At 38.8% G+C, this 15,342-nt stretch overlaps 1 protein-coding gene across 2 annotated transcripts in view; it reads left to right on the top strand.

Annotated features, from left to right (window-relative positions):
* uchl3 (ubiquitin C-terminal hydrolase L3) overlaps nt 1-15,342 on the top strand; it is a 28,389-nt gene that overhangs the window by 9,108 nt on the left and 3,939 nt on the right. The window contains exons 4-7 of one of the 2 annotated variants that reach the window (XM_008106889.3): nt 452-608; nt 1,747-1,832; nt 4,404-4,451; nt 12,733-12,942. In XM_008106889.3, coding sequence (XP_008105096.1) covers nt 452-608; nt 1,747-1,832; nt 4,404-4,451; nt 12,733-12,942 — 501 coding nt within the window. The remainder of the gene's footprint in view (nt 1-451; nt 609-1,746; nt 1,833-4,403; nt 4,452-12,732; nt 12,943-15,342) is intronic. The other variant, XM_003218657.4, reaches the window with a different exon arrangement.

Genomic DNA, 15,342 nt, shown 5'->3' with positions numbered 1-15,342 from the left:
TGAGACTTTATGAAATATTGATTTCAAAGTATAGCAGAATGCAGCATGATGTCCTGCAAAAACAAAGATTTTGCAGTTTAATAAACTTTTTCTATGTTTTTATAATGGAACCAATTAGGAAATGACATTTATAACCCAGGAACAAAAATCATGATACATAGTGTTGTTCATGGAGTTTATTAAAGTGCTTTATCTAGGAATTTCTAAGCAGAAGTTGACCATAGCAGAAGCTGGACAACCTAGGTGGTCATGCTGTACCATTAATCCCAGTGAATGTGAAGGACCGAATATACTTCAAAAACTAGACCAAACTTTATTCCTATTTAATTTATTCCTATTTAATTTAATTCTGGCATGGGTTGGTTACGATTTTGAAATGATTTTTTAAAAATCAAAACTTCAAAATACCTTCTTTTCTAAATTGAACCTTTTTTCTTTTTCACCTTTCTAGTATGAAACTTTTCGAACAGAAGAGGAAAATAAAATAAAAGCTGAAGGACAAGAAGTGAAACCAACAGTGTATTTCATGAAGCAAACAATCAGTAATGCCTGTGGAACTATTGGACTGATTCATGCTATTGCAAACAATAGAGATAAAATTACCTTTGGTAAATGCTTAATTTATATATTTTTTATTTATTTGAAGGATAGGTGGCGCTCCTGAACTGCCTACCATTCATGATTAAAGAAAACTAAACAAATAAGCAACAGTTTACTGTTTTGGATTTTAAATAAGGAGTAGATGAATGATGAGTACCAAATCTTGTGTGAATTACTTTAGTTAGAAAAATGCCGTCTTAATGCTGAACATGGACTGTGTAAAAGTTTCATTTAGTATAAGGATGTTTGTCACTTGGCTTACAAACAGTTCATGTGAAAGGGGTTTAGGAGTCTTAGGGGACCACAAGCTGAACATGAGTCAACAGTGAAATGCAGTTTGGCTACAAAAGTCAATGTGATTCTAGGTTGCATAAATAGGAATATAGTGCTGAGATTGAGAGAAGTCTTAGTCCCACTTTATTCTGCTTTGATCAGACCTCACCTGGAATATTGTGCCTAGTTCTGAGCATATTGACATATTTTGGAACACGTACAGAGAAGGACAACCAGATTGACCAAAGGTTTGAAAACTGAGCCTTGTGAGGAATGGCTGAGGGAGCTGAGTATGTTTAGCTTGGAGAAAAAAAAGGTTGAAAGGGGACATGATAGCCATGTTTAAATATTTAAAATGATGTCATATTGAGGAGGGGGCAAGCTTGTTTTCTGCTGCTCTAGAGACTGGGACACGGAGCAATAGATTCAGACTAAAGAGATTCCACCTAAACATTAGTAAGAGTTGTTTGATGGCAGAATATGCTGCCTTAGGGTGTGCTGGAGCCACTTTCTCTGGAGATTTTTAATCAGAGGCTGGATATGGCCCTCTGTCAGAAGTGCTTTGAATGTGTATTTCTGTGTGGCAGAGGATTGGACCGGATGGCTCTTGGAGTCTCTTCCAACTCTTAAGATTCTAATACAGATAGTTCTGTAATTACAGGCTTTTAATGCTTTAATTTTGTTCCTGTTTTTATATTAAGGTAAGAAGATATTGGAATATTAGTACACCTTATTGTGTTTGAGACTTTTCATAATTTACTGCATCTCAACACAGTTTGGAACTTCTTCATGCATTGATTTATAAGAGGTAATAAAATGTGAGTAAAATAATGTAATAAATTTTAACAGTTCATATTCTTTAATGTGTTTTAGAAGCGGACTCTTCTTTGAAGAAGTTCTTAGATGATTCGGTACACATGAATCCTGAAGAGAGGGCCAAATTCCTAGAAACCTATGAAGTTAGTATTTATTTGCTTAATTTCAGTTTATCCTCTATGCTTCTTTTTACTTATAATTAAAATTCTATATATTTAGGCCAATTACTGTTAAATAAGATAGTTAGGCAGGTAGTGTTAAGCATTCATCACACTTTTTGGGATTCAGATGTTCTTAAAGATATCAAACAGCTAAAATATAGTTGCTTTTTATTTAATTAGTAAAATTCTTATGTAATACCAGAATGAGAACTTGCACAGTGTAGTTGCTTGAGAGCTGGAAATGGTCCTGGGAGAGCAGTGCTTCAATTCCAGTTTCGCTGTCAAAACCCACTAAGTTACTTTGGATAAGTCACAGTCTGAGTGTTCTCCTGGACTCATCGCTGAGCCTGGAGCCCCAGGTCTCAGTGGTGGCCAGGGGAGCATTCGCACAACTCAGACTTGTGTGCCAGCGACACCCCTACCTTGGGAAGTCTGACTTGGCCACGGTGGTCCACGCTCTGGTTACATCCTGTTTGGATTACTGCAATGCGCTCTATGTGGGGCTGCCTTTGAAGACGGCCCGGAAGCTCCAACTAGTATAACGGGCGGCAGCCAGATTAATAACTGGAGCGGCATACAGGGAGTGCACTACTCCCTTATTAAGCCAACTCCACTGGCTGCCGATATGCTACCGAGCCCAATTCAAAGTGCTGGTCTTGACCTACAAAGCTCTAAATGGTTCTGGCCCATCTTACCTGTCCGAACACATCTCTTCCTATGAGCCTTCTAGAACCCTTAGATCATCTGGGAAGGCCCTGCTCTCAGTCCTGCCAGCCTTGCAGGTATGGCTGGTGGGTACGAGGGACAGGGCCTTTTCAGTGGTGGCTCCTCGGCTGTGGAACACCCTCCCCAGCAACATTTGTCAGATTCCAACTGTCCTGGGCTTCAGAAAAGCCTTAAAGACATGGTTGTGCACGCAAGCATTTAATGAATGAGAACACTGATTTCACATGGTCTGGACTAAGATTTACGTATGAGGATTTTGGACAAATGGATTTTAACTTGGATATGTTTAATTTTGTATAATGTGTTTTTATTCTGTAACGTTACATTGTTTTTATATGAACTGTTTAGTGTATTGTTTGCAGACATTGAATTTTTGCCTATTTATTGTAAGCTGCCTTGAGTCCCCTCGGGTGAGAAAGGTGGGGGTAAAAGTGCTGTAAATAAATAAATAAATTCTACTGAACCCAATATTGGCAGATGCTTAATTAAATCATCTGCCTCCAAGTCCGAAGTAGTACTGTAATTCCCAACTACATTTAGTTCCAAGTTCCTTAGATAAGCAGCCATTTACTTTGATGAAAGAATGTCCAGGTAGGACAGCAGTTCCTTCACATTCTGCCAAATTGAGAAGAATAAGTATACTTCCTCAAATTCAATAAGACCAACAACTCCAATAACTCTGTCCTCTTCATATAAAGTCCAATGTTAGTCAAGTACACTTATTTTTTGTTCCTGCTACTACAAGCCCTTTAACTGGAGGTGGCAGTAGTTTAATCAAATCACATTACAAGTCTAAGCAGCATTACTAAACGTCAGCCCTTTATTAACATGTTGCTTTCAATTAAAACTTTCAGTTCAAATGTCTGAAAATACTGAATCAAGATACTCGTTTCCACTGCAACACATAACATATACAGTAGTCAGTCTATGAATTTATTGTTTATGCCTAATGGCAGCTTTATATGACTTATATACATTAATAGCATCTGCATATTTCACTATGTAGATTATCAAAGCACGACCTCAACACTGGCTGTAGTCATTAATCTTGATCTTTTATTGTTTTATAGTACTACAGAATATGAAAACAGACATACGCAAAACCCTAACTTGTTCTAACAGTGAGTGGTAGTGCATACTCATATATGTTAAATCATGATTTTTTACATTTCAGAATCCTGAAGGACCCTGATATTTTTATATGTCTTGTTGCTGTTAAATCCCATCAAGATGATTCTGATTTATGGTGACCCATCACAGGATTTCTTTGGCATGATCAATTCAGAAGAGGTGTGTCTTCTGGCCCCATCTGCACTGCCATATAATGCAGTTTCAGAATGCAGTTTAACTGCATGGAACTGCAGTATATGGGACTGCAGACTCATATAACAGTTCAATGTAGTTAAACTGCATTCTGAAACTGCATAACATGACATTGTAGATAGGATAGGGCCTCTGATGTTGAAGAGAATAATCATTTGTTTTTTTGTATTCCTTCGAATTGTTTTTGACTTGCAGCAAACCTAAGGTGAACCTAACAGTGTTTTCTTGGTAATATTTGTTCAGAGGGGCTTTGCCTTTATTTGGGTCCAAGAGAGTGTGACGTGCTCAAGGCCACCCAGTGGGTTTTCATGGCTTAAACCCTGGTCTTCCACACTCCTAGTCTAACTTTCAATAACTATACCATACTCAAGTTCATTGTACTCCTTTTTAAAAATATTGGAATTTTAAAAACATGTTAGCTATTAAACGACTTGATATAACATTGATAATGGCATAATATGTACAGCACAACATAAAGACTAATGTTTATTCTTGAAATTTCAGGCTATACGTGTTACTCATGAATCCAGTGCCCATGAAGGTCAGACTGAGGTACTGAATTTTACTTTTATTAAACAGAGTTTTCAGTAGGAGTAGTTTTGTGCTATGTTAAATAGATTTTTGGAAAATTAGCTCTGATCTTTCAGGAAGCTGCCATTGCCACTGTGGTTCTGTCAGAAATATTAAAAATTAACTAGGTATTTTTAATTACAAAAAATGTGACTCAAGCACTGAAAGGGTTAAATAAGCTAGCCTTGCCCTGAGGAGAGGGAGTAGACCGAAGCATAGTGGGCCAAAGCTAGTGTGGTCATGAGGAGTGTGAGAAGGCCTCAGTGTGAGAAGGTCTCAGTGTGTGAAGCTCCAGTGTGAAGGCTACTGTGTGTAAAGCTATTATGTGCAGCTCCTGTGCAGTTCGGTGTGAGAGCAGGCTATGTGAGAGCAAAGCTAGAAGCTGTTTATCTACATGAGAAAGAAGCCCAGTGTGGAAGCCCTTGTGGCACCCAGCCCCATCAGCATGGAGGCATAATTGGGCCAACATTCCTTATCCTCTTTCCCAATTCCCAGAAGCCCCAGCTTCAGCTTCCAGGCCTACTACAAGTCCAGCACCATCTTGTTTGCCTTGAAAGAAATAGGGCCAAGCTCCCCACAGCTTACACACCTGAGCTGGAGGCCTCCTTTTCTGAAGCTAAGTCTGCACAATTGACTTTGCCGAGCTGCCAGTGGGTGCTTTAAGTAGTCAAACAGATGTCGAGGGCACTGACACTACTCAGTCTTGTCTAGGGAGCTCTGGTACATTTCATCCAAACGATGTTCTTCCATTCTGTGCTGGAAAACAAAGTATTGGCCTTAACTTTTATTTCCAGCGAATAATGGATGTACACCATTCATAGTGTATGCTGGCATGAAGCTAAAACATACACATAGATAATTAGTAGTGAAATGAGCTACTAGAGCAATGTCTGTTCTCTCCTCTGTTGATAAGCTTCTCTTTCAATAAGAAAAAAGTTTCTTCTTTCTTAGAGCATCTTTGTTCTATCATAGTAACTTAACCTTTCTTGGTATTGTTATTCCTGGTGGAGAGACTGAAAAGGCCTATCTTTCCTACCTAACTGAAAGAGTGGGTGGAACAACCCATCTAAAGGCTACTCATCCTTTCCTTAGTAAGTCATGTATTTCAGGTAGGGCCAACATTTCTGTTTTCCTGTTGTGTTATATTGGATCAAAGAAAGAGCAGTGAGCTACAATGCTTGTTCACCCCATAACCTGCTGGGTGATGGGATGTCTACTCACCCCATAGCTTGTTGAGTCACAAGCTACTGTCTGTCTACCTTTGTCTGTGTCAGATTCCCCATTTTGACAAAGATAGGTTTTATAATTGTAGAGAATGATTAAGAGCATATAACTGAAACATGGCAATATCTGTCAAAGCACTGCAGGAATATTATCACTGAGATGTTTTGTTCTTGTGAAGACATAACAGTATTTTCTCAGAGCAGGACTATTATCTCTTACTGATTGCCTCCTTGCCTCATACTTTTTTAATGTCAGAAGCAACTTGAGAAACTGCAAGTCGCTTCTGGCATGAGAGAATTGGCCATCTGTAAGGACGCTGCTCAGGGGATGCCTGGATGTTTGATATTTTACCATCCTTGTGGGAGGCTTATCTCATGTCCCCGCATGGGGAGCTGGAGCTGACAGAAGAGAGCCCACCCACTCTCCCCTGATTTGAACTGCCGATCTGTTGGTCAGCAGTCCTGCTGGCACAAGGGTTTAACCCATTGTGCCACCGGAGGCTCCTGCCTCGTATTGTCATAGTAGTATATGTTAAATCTGAGCATACAGGTTATATCGGAATATGTGTAGACTCCCCACCCCCAACTCAAAAATACTAAGGTAACGAGTGTGTGTATGTGTGTTAATGGGTAGCTTTGAAAAAATTTGGTTTTAGTAATTTCTGAGTAGTTCTGTCTACTACATTTTCAGTTTTACTGCAGTGTTCATTAGCTGTGACCCAGAGACTTTCAACAGGTACTGATTTAGACATAATTATTTAGTGTGTGGATGTATGCATATATGTGTGCGAGAGTATGTGTGTGTATATTACATGCCATTCCTGAGCTCTGACGTGCTCTGTTTTAGCAGAAGAAAGCTGGGCAGCACTAACAAGTATTGCAGTAAAACTGAAAAAAACTAGTTGTTTACTAACCTTAGCATTTACTACTAAACAAAAGCCTCCCAAAGAAAATGCACTTGCTACTTATAGTAACATACTATTGCTATTTAAAATAAAAATATTAAATATTTTTGTAACACATTAGAGTTTTGTGAACATTTGCATACATTGTTTCATATATAAATTTTTAGTATAAGATAACTTCAAGAATAGGTTTAACATCCTCAGATTGAAATGGTATCCAATGGTCAATGTTTTTACTGAAGGATTTTTAAACAATCAACATCTATAACCAGATTATCTTTATGCATCAGTTGAAATAATAGTATGAGAGTATTGTGTGTATTAAATCAAATCTCTTTTTACTAATATCTGTTTTCTGATAAAATTATTTCTGTTTGTTTAATAATTGATCAGTTTAACAATGGGAATACACACTTTGCTGTAGGTAAATTTAGGTTTAGTTGTATTTAGTTAAATTAGGCCTAAGCACAGGTTGTTTATTGAATACAAACATTTTGTTGAAAAGGGTCATTTAAGAACCTAAGGACAGCTTGGTTTGTCAGAAGCAGTTTGCTTCTACCGGTAGGTCCAGGGAACAGGACTTTTCACTATATTAACTCATTCTCAGATATAGTTGCAAAATTTGGGAAACTTGTAACTTCTTAGACCAAATAGTGAGTAATTATTGCATTGGATCCCAGCTTTCATTCTCATGATAGTGGCAAGCTATGAATGGAATTTTATTTAAAGGATAATTCTGGTTGAAAAAAGGAGACACCTTTTCCTAATACTGTCTCCCCCCTTTAATCCCTGTACCCACTGCAAATATGCTGGAGAACTTCTGGAATAGTGGGAGTGGGCTGTTGGGAGATGGAGGGAATTAGCAGAAAGTCTCTAATGAGATTTCTATTAGGAACTGTGCAAACCAACATATATTTATTGAGTTATGCTTTGGGATCCCTTAAGTGTGCGCAACACTACACAGCAACCCAGGCAACTGTGCATAAACATAAGTGTACATTTTAATGTAAAAATATAACACTGGAAATCTTTCCAAACCCCAAATATCTGCTAACAATGGTTGCTGTTTAATTCAGGATCTGGAACTAGCTCCCAGGAGCCCTGATCATTGGCCAAGGCAGCTGAACTTTCTGTGAGTTGAAGTCTGAAATACCTGGAGATTAAGTGGAAATGTTTGTATTAATTTTAATCAATATCTCTGGTATGCCACACAATCAGGAGGACTGAATCTGCTCCAGTTTATCAGAGCAGATGATCAATTATCTTTGTTCTGTGGATGAAGCCAAATATCCAAGAATTGCCCACTTCCATCCTACTAACTGTGGAATTAAACTTCTGGCAAAATAAAGCATGAGTTGATATTTAGCTGTAACTATTCCACTATGTTTTTACAACCCCCTAGGGCATTTTTAGGCCTAAAAAAGACCTTTTAAAAATAGGCAGTGGATAAAAAGTGACCTTTCTGAACCTAATATAGCCCATGGAATCCCAAAGTATAGCAAAAATGCCCCCAAGCTACCTCTAGTTCACAGGGCATTTGGTGGGAATATGCCGTTTTTTCTGGGTTGCTGTGCAGGCTCAATTTCTAAGTTCTCCTATGGGGCTTTCCAGGTGTTTTGGACTTCAGCTCCCACAATTCCTAACAGCCCCAGGTTTAATGGCTGCTTATTCTGCTCCAACATGAGGTACAGTTGCACAGTTGAAGCAAGATAGAAAAAAACCCCTGCCAACCATGTGCTAGACAGAGTGAACACGTGAAGGAAGGAGGAATCAGTGGGTATGGACAGAAAATTAGTTTGCGGGATCAAGAATTGACAAAGCAGCAGCATTGTGTGATGACAGTGAGCATGCAAATCTGGCTGACCTCTGGAATGGGGAGATGGCTAGGGAGGTGGACACAATTGCTCCTGAATGCCCCCTCTCATGGAGTATAGCCAAACCAGCCCCTTGGTTTTCCAAGGAGTTAGCGGCAATGAAGCAAGAGACTAGAGTGACGTTGGGAGAGAACTTGAAGTGAATCTGACTGAGCACGGGCTAGAGCGTATTTGAAAGCCTACTCCACGGCAATGGAGGCAGCAGAGAAATTGTTCCTTGCTGCCACCATTGTATTTGCTAGGAACTGTCCAGCTGAGCTGTTTCGAGTAGTCAGAAGGCTATTACATACTAGTCCACAAGGAGAAATCACTGACCATTCAGCAGCTTGCTGTAAAGAATTTGCAAGGCTCTTTGCAGATAAAGTCGCTTAGATCTGTTTTGACTTGGATGCTGTCATTGATACAGTTTCAATGGATTTAACTTTGGCTCCTGCTTGTCCAGTGTTGATGGATACCTTTCAATATGTGCAACTTGAGGATATGGACAGGATCCTTGGAGAGGTGAGAGCTACCCCATGTATTCCAGATCCTTGCCCTTCCTGGCTGATCGAACAGGCTAGAGGGGGACTGGCAGAGTGGGTGAAGGTGGTGGTCAAGGTCTCCATGAAACAAAGCATAGTTCCAACTTGCCTAAAGAAGGCAGTTGTGAGACCTATATGCAAAAAGCCATCCCTGAACCCCTCTATAATGTATAGTTATCGGCCAGTGTCCAACCTTTCCTTTCTGAGCAAGGTTTTGGAGCATGTGGTGGCCTCCCAACTCCAGGGATTTTTTGATGATATAGGTTATTCAAGATCCATTTCAATCTGGTTTCAGGCCTGGCTATGGAACAGAAACAACTTTGGTCGCCTTTGTGGATGACCTCTGCAGAAAGCTTGGGGGGGGGGGGGTTCTCCTGGATCTCTCAGCGGCTTTTGATATAATTGATCATGGTATCCTTCTGGGCTATCTCGCCGGGATGGGACTGGGAGGCACCATCTTACAGTGGCTCTGTTCCTCATTGGAGAGTACTGGGAGACTCCTGTTCGAACCCCTGGCCAGTGACCTGTGGGGTTCCTCATTTTGTCCTCCATGCTGTCCAACTTATGCATGAAACCTCTGGGAGAGATCATCCGGAGTTTTGGAGTTTGGTACTACTTATATGCAGATGACATCCAACTCTACTACTACTTTCCATCTAATGCCAAGGAAGCTGTCCTGATTCTAAACCAGTGCCTGTCATCAGTAATTGACTGGATGAGGGCAAACAATTTGAAACTTAATCCAGACAAGACAGAGGTGCTCCTAGTCAGTTGGAAGGCAGATCATGGAATAGGGATCCATCCTGCGCTGAATGGGGTCACACTCCCCTTGAAGACACAGGCCCGTAATTTCGGGGTCCTCCTGGATCCAGTATTGAATCTTTCTTCTCCCTAATTCCTTAAAAGCATGTGGTAGTCTATGTGTGTTGAAATACTTGTCACTGTGTTTCAGTATAACATTATGGCCTCTTTGAGAAATTCCTATTCTCTGCTTTAGAGAATAAGGCCCTTGCTATCAGGTAGATAGGTTTTGAAATCCTTGTCCTATCATAGCCAAATATTAACAGTTGCACAGTGGCATACAGTTTGCTTTGAAATTCTAATAGCCTGCTAGATTAAGCTTCAGCATGCTAAAGCAAAGTTATAGAAGCAACTGGGGCCAAGGAAGTAAACCTTTTTGTCAGCATCTTCTTATTCAGATACTATTACATTAGATAGTGGGTTACAAGTGCACAATTCCCTATCATTTGTTTGGCTCCACTCTGTTTAACAGCGGGGATCCATTTTCCAGTTGCCTTGTCTGGGAAGTGTGTGTTCCGGCCTCAGGGACCTGTTTCCCAACCACAGAGGTGATTTGTGTAAAATAAGTTGTCTAAAGGCCTGATTTTATCACTTCTTCTAAGGGCACACTGGAACCATGAGTTCAGATGCAGTAATGCTTTCCTTTGCAGTATTCAACTTGCTATATCTGCTCTCACTAATTGGGATCTTATTTGTACTGTATTCTAGCACTAACAGTTTGGTAGCTATAGTATTGAACCTTTAAGCCGCTCAGAATTATTAATCTTGGTTTACGTATGACTGATAAGATTGTTTGAATGTCCCTTGAAAAATAAATATAATTGTCTATCAATCTATCAGCATTTATATCCTGTTTATATGACCTAAGGGTGACATACAAATAAACACTTAAAACAAGTCAGTAAATGTATTTCGTGCTGAGGTCGAGAGAGATAAAGATAATGTAATTAATAGACATGAAAGCTATTAGTTTAGAAGATATGTGTGTGCGCACACATGTATTTTGAGAGTAAAATAGGTATTGGATTAATGCATTCCTCTCTTGTGCAGCTTTATGTTGGAGATGACAGTAGATTCCCAAAGGAGGCAGTGGATAGCATTTTAGTTGTGCTTCTAAGAAATCTGAGTTAGTGGATAATTCTAACATGATTAAAACAAAAAACAATTAAGTTGGAATTCACATAATTTAAATTACATCTAAATTACAGAAGTTAGACATTGGGATCATATTTTGATTTTATATCTAAGTTACCTGTTCTGTTTCTGCTTCAACAATATAAAATGCAGTGTTTTTTTAATGATTGACCTAATCTGTTGTCTCGATGGAACACGGGTTGAATTCCTGATCCTTGTTTTTCAGAGCAAAGTACACATGCTATAAAAGTTATTTCCTGTTGAGTGTTAATCTGACAAAACCAAGTTTCATCTGGCAAGCTTATTTTTTATTATTTTTGGGTAAACAATTCCTATATAAAGGACATAAAACAAAGCCTTTTCCTGGCCAAGGAAGCCTAAAGTGTTAACAAATGGATGTTTGACATATCTTTGCCTTGGCATTTCAGTTATGAGTATTCTGAGCCTCTGGTCTGATAGGTGTTCATTTTGCAACCTGCCTGCATTCCTGTCAGTTAAAATATTCTGTCTCTGAAAAACTGACAGGCATCCTCAAACTCTGTCCCTCCAGGTGTTTGGGCCCTCAACTCCCAGAATTCCTGACCACTGAACAAGCTGGCTAGGGCTCTGGGAGTTGGAGGCCCAAACAGCTGGAGGGCCATAGTTTAAGGATGTCTGGACTATACAAAGAATCTCTTTTAGAGAGTCAGGTGTTTCATAAACTTTGGTGCCTGGTTCAGGTGATGGTGGTTTAGGCCAGGAATAGTCAATTTGTAACCTTTCAGATAATGATGAATTGCAGCTCCCACCAACCCTAAAAGGCATAACTAGTAGTAAGAGATGATGGGAGTAGCAGTCCTATGATAGCGAGAGAGCCGCAAGTTGCTCAGCCCTGGTTTAGATGTTTGTGAATGGGCTGTAGATGCTTGCATTATGCCCTCTTATTAAATTAAATTTCCTCCGGACAATTAAAACAAAACATGATCAAACAGTGGTTTGTTTTCCTTTTTTAATCTGTTTTGAATAGAAGATCCCCTGGACTTGGCAAAGGGTGCAGGTAACTTGTAATTGATCTATGCATATTTAAATGGGAAATCTGTTATTTTCAATAGTGATGCTAGTATCAGCAATGCCACCTAGGCCCAAGGCAGACAAAGTATTGCCCTTCAAGCATAATTGGGCAGCAACTGTTCCTGATCCTTGCCTAGATTGGTTAGGACTGATGCGAGTTGCAGTCTAATATTCCACACCCATGCCGATTTAGGACCATCATCAATAAGTTTCCCCAAGACTATATGTAGTATGGGACAACAAGCATTTAGAATTCTTCTCTCCCAGTTTTGTTTTCCTTTTTGCTATACATCATTTTGAGAGATTTTACTGTAAAATATGTAATTGTGTGACTTCACGTTTAAGAATGCAGGCCTTTTTGTGTGTACTTTGTGTGACGTACACCATTTTGAACAATTAATCTTTTGAAGGATATTTACCTGTAGAAAACCTGAGCAAATATATGCCTAAATTATTACCCCAATCGTAACGTAACAGAAGGGTTAGAAAGATACTGGAACCTTTTGTAGGAGTATCATACAAAGACTGAAAATGCATTTAGTGGTAGTTTGGATAGATTTTGACATTAGGAAAACACTATTTTTGATCTAGTCCATCTGTTCTATTCTTTAAATAACACCAATACACCCTTAGACATAAGATCTTGTAGATATCTTCAACAAAATGGCTAATCTACCCATTAGGATATAGATATATATATAATGAGTCATAATATAGCCCCATGTAAAGTTTGTCTTCTTTTAATATTTATATAGTCTTCATCATCCCTGCTGCCCTCGCCATCCTCACCACAGCTTCAGTACTTTAGCCACTGCAAAATGAAGGCTTCATCTTTGCGTCGCTCTGCATCCTTGACACTGGTCAGATGTGATAATGTAGCCCCTGTAAAGGCTACAAGCCCACCTGTCTGCCTTCAGCGCTGGAGGCCCACAATACCTTTATCAGCTATTGGGCTCCACTGTGTTGTAAGTGTAGTCTCTTTTCCGTTTCTTCTTATACGGAAAACCTATTGCTTCAGCATTTCAGCTAAGAACTGCTTCTGTTCTCTGAATTCCTTTCTGGACTTCTCTTGGTGTAGGATGCTCTGAACCGCAAGGCTTTGCTGTCTTATATCTTCAATAAAAGCTCTCTCAAATGAATATCAACACCTAAGAAAGCTGGTTCTAACAAAAATGATTACTTGTTTGATATCTTTGTCCTATCTATTATCTGGTGCTTTTGTCTTATTGGTGTTTCAGTGGGGCTTGCAAACTTCTCATTCTGTGCCAAATCCATTTCCTTCACATCTGATTTAAACAAAATTTCATCAGTCATTTTGCTTTATTTAAAGCAAATACTCTGAGTGATTTTGAGTCTTATCTTCAGTAGTGGTATTGCTTAAATGTGCTGTTTTCATGGCAACTTTATTCTTTTGACTTTATAGCTCATACAGTAATTCTCCTGGTTAATGGTAGAAAGTGTCAATTCCTTTATTCACTACTCTTGCACCTTGTTTTTGTCTTCTTTTGAAAGTGTTTTGATTTGCTCTAATGAAAGAACACTTTCCTGCAATGTAATGGCTTTCATAACAGGTACCTACATTTTTCTTTATTCTGTACACTTATCATGTATGCAGCTATTGTTTCCATTCATTGCTCTGCAAAAAGAATTGCAGCAGTTGATCTCTGTTAAATTTTCTTAACAGATGTAAAAACTTTGCCTAAACCCAATTTCTAGTTAAACTAGAGCAGATCCACTGAATCAGTGGAAAGATCATGGTCATGATCATCATTTCATCTTTCTCCTAAAACCATTTTCAAAATGGTATGCAACAATTAAATAGTAATAAATCCACATAAAAGACTTACAGTAAAATATCACCATGGTTAAAGTACAGTGAAACAGGGACAGAATTTAAATTATTAAAAATATAAATTGAAAGACAAAAGATAAAAAAGAAAGAGCACAGAAGCTTTGCAGTCAGTTCCCCAGAGCTTCTCAGAAAAAAAACCCATTTAACTTTGTCTTACAATTGATGCCTTTCTGTACAGCAGTTGATTCAGTAGGTGAACTCTAGTTCTGATTTTGGCATTTGGCTGCACTTCTATAAGAAAAAAGAAATCCTGTTGGCAGGAAGGACTACATTTCAGGAAAGCAATGACAAAATTTAAAGCAAATACTTGAGACATAGATGTATCACTAGCTGATTCAAATAATATTTCTCCTCAGGATACAAGGCTAAGTTACTGTATTGGTGTACATATGCAAGGTTTGTTTTGCAGTTTCATCTGAAGCTGAAAATATTTGCACAAATTAATACTTCGGGGGTGTGGGGGAGCAAAAGGATAACAGAAAAGACATGGCAATGTAGAGTTTTGGAAGGGATGCCCGTTGAATTTTAAGGAATGACAGTAGGAAGGCTATTACTTCAAGAGAGCATGGATGTTTTTATGGTCTTACATCAAGCAGCTTGTTTAAAGTAATTTTGCCCATACATAAAGTAACTTTTGCAGTTGGTAGGTTACACAACTATCTATTTTATGCTTGCACTCCTTTGTAGCATGGTTTACTTGTGTTTATCTTAAGTAAGGCTAACATAGGACTGGAGATGACTGATAAAGAGCATTTTAGGCAAAAATGATGCCTGGAAGAAAAATAAAAGTTAGGTTGGACAAATGTTTAAGGTCCTTGAAGACAAAAACTGCCCATCTGTAACAGACTGCTCAAGGCTTCTAGTGCAGTTTAGTGCCCTAATTTTGTAAAGACAGAACATGAATTTGAACTGGGTTGCAAGGTTCCCTACAAAGTCCTGTAAGATTTGGAGCGTGATTCCCCATCCCATCCCACTCTTTAATTCTTAGAATTTCTGCTTCTCTTGAAGTGCATCATCTTGAGAATATTTTTCTCTCTTTTTCCTTTTTTCTCTTTAGAGTTAGTTTTTGTTCGAGATTTATTAATCCTTTAGTATAAGGAAGTATATATAGTCAAACAACTTACGAGTTAATATTCAAGGCAAGGTCATGTGTACTTTCCTCTCATTGAGCCACTTTCAGTTTTGATGTGCATTCTCCCAAACTGTAATTTTCTAAACTTCTCCCTTTCCCACTTTGTTATTTTAGGGGAAGGGTTAGATAGGATCCCAAGCATCTTAAGGCTTCTTATAGGGAAGGTATTTAGCCTTCTGATGTTTTTCAATATTTTTCTCCATTGCAAGTTTTCATGCTTTGCCAAGGAGCTCTGTACCAGATAATATCTGGACACCTGTAGCAAGATCTCTATTCCAGATTTGTAGCAATTTACTAGCATCTTGTTGACATAATAGTTGACTTCTAAATGCTAAATGTTTGTTTTTGAACAATGATATTTATCACTTTATTACTGTGAAT

Source organism: Anolis carolinensis, chromosome 3 (genome assembly GCF_035594765.1).
Source record: "Anolis carolinensis isolate JA03-04 chromosome 3, rAnoCar3.1.pri, whole genome shotgun sequence".
In the NCBI taxonomy this organism is placed as follows: Eukaryota; Metazoa; Chordata; class Lepidosauria; order Squamata; family Dactyloidae; genus Anolis; species Anolis carolinensis.
Note: the sequence above shows the minus strand (reverse complement) of the source record. Positions and strands in the feature narration are given on the sequence as shown.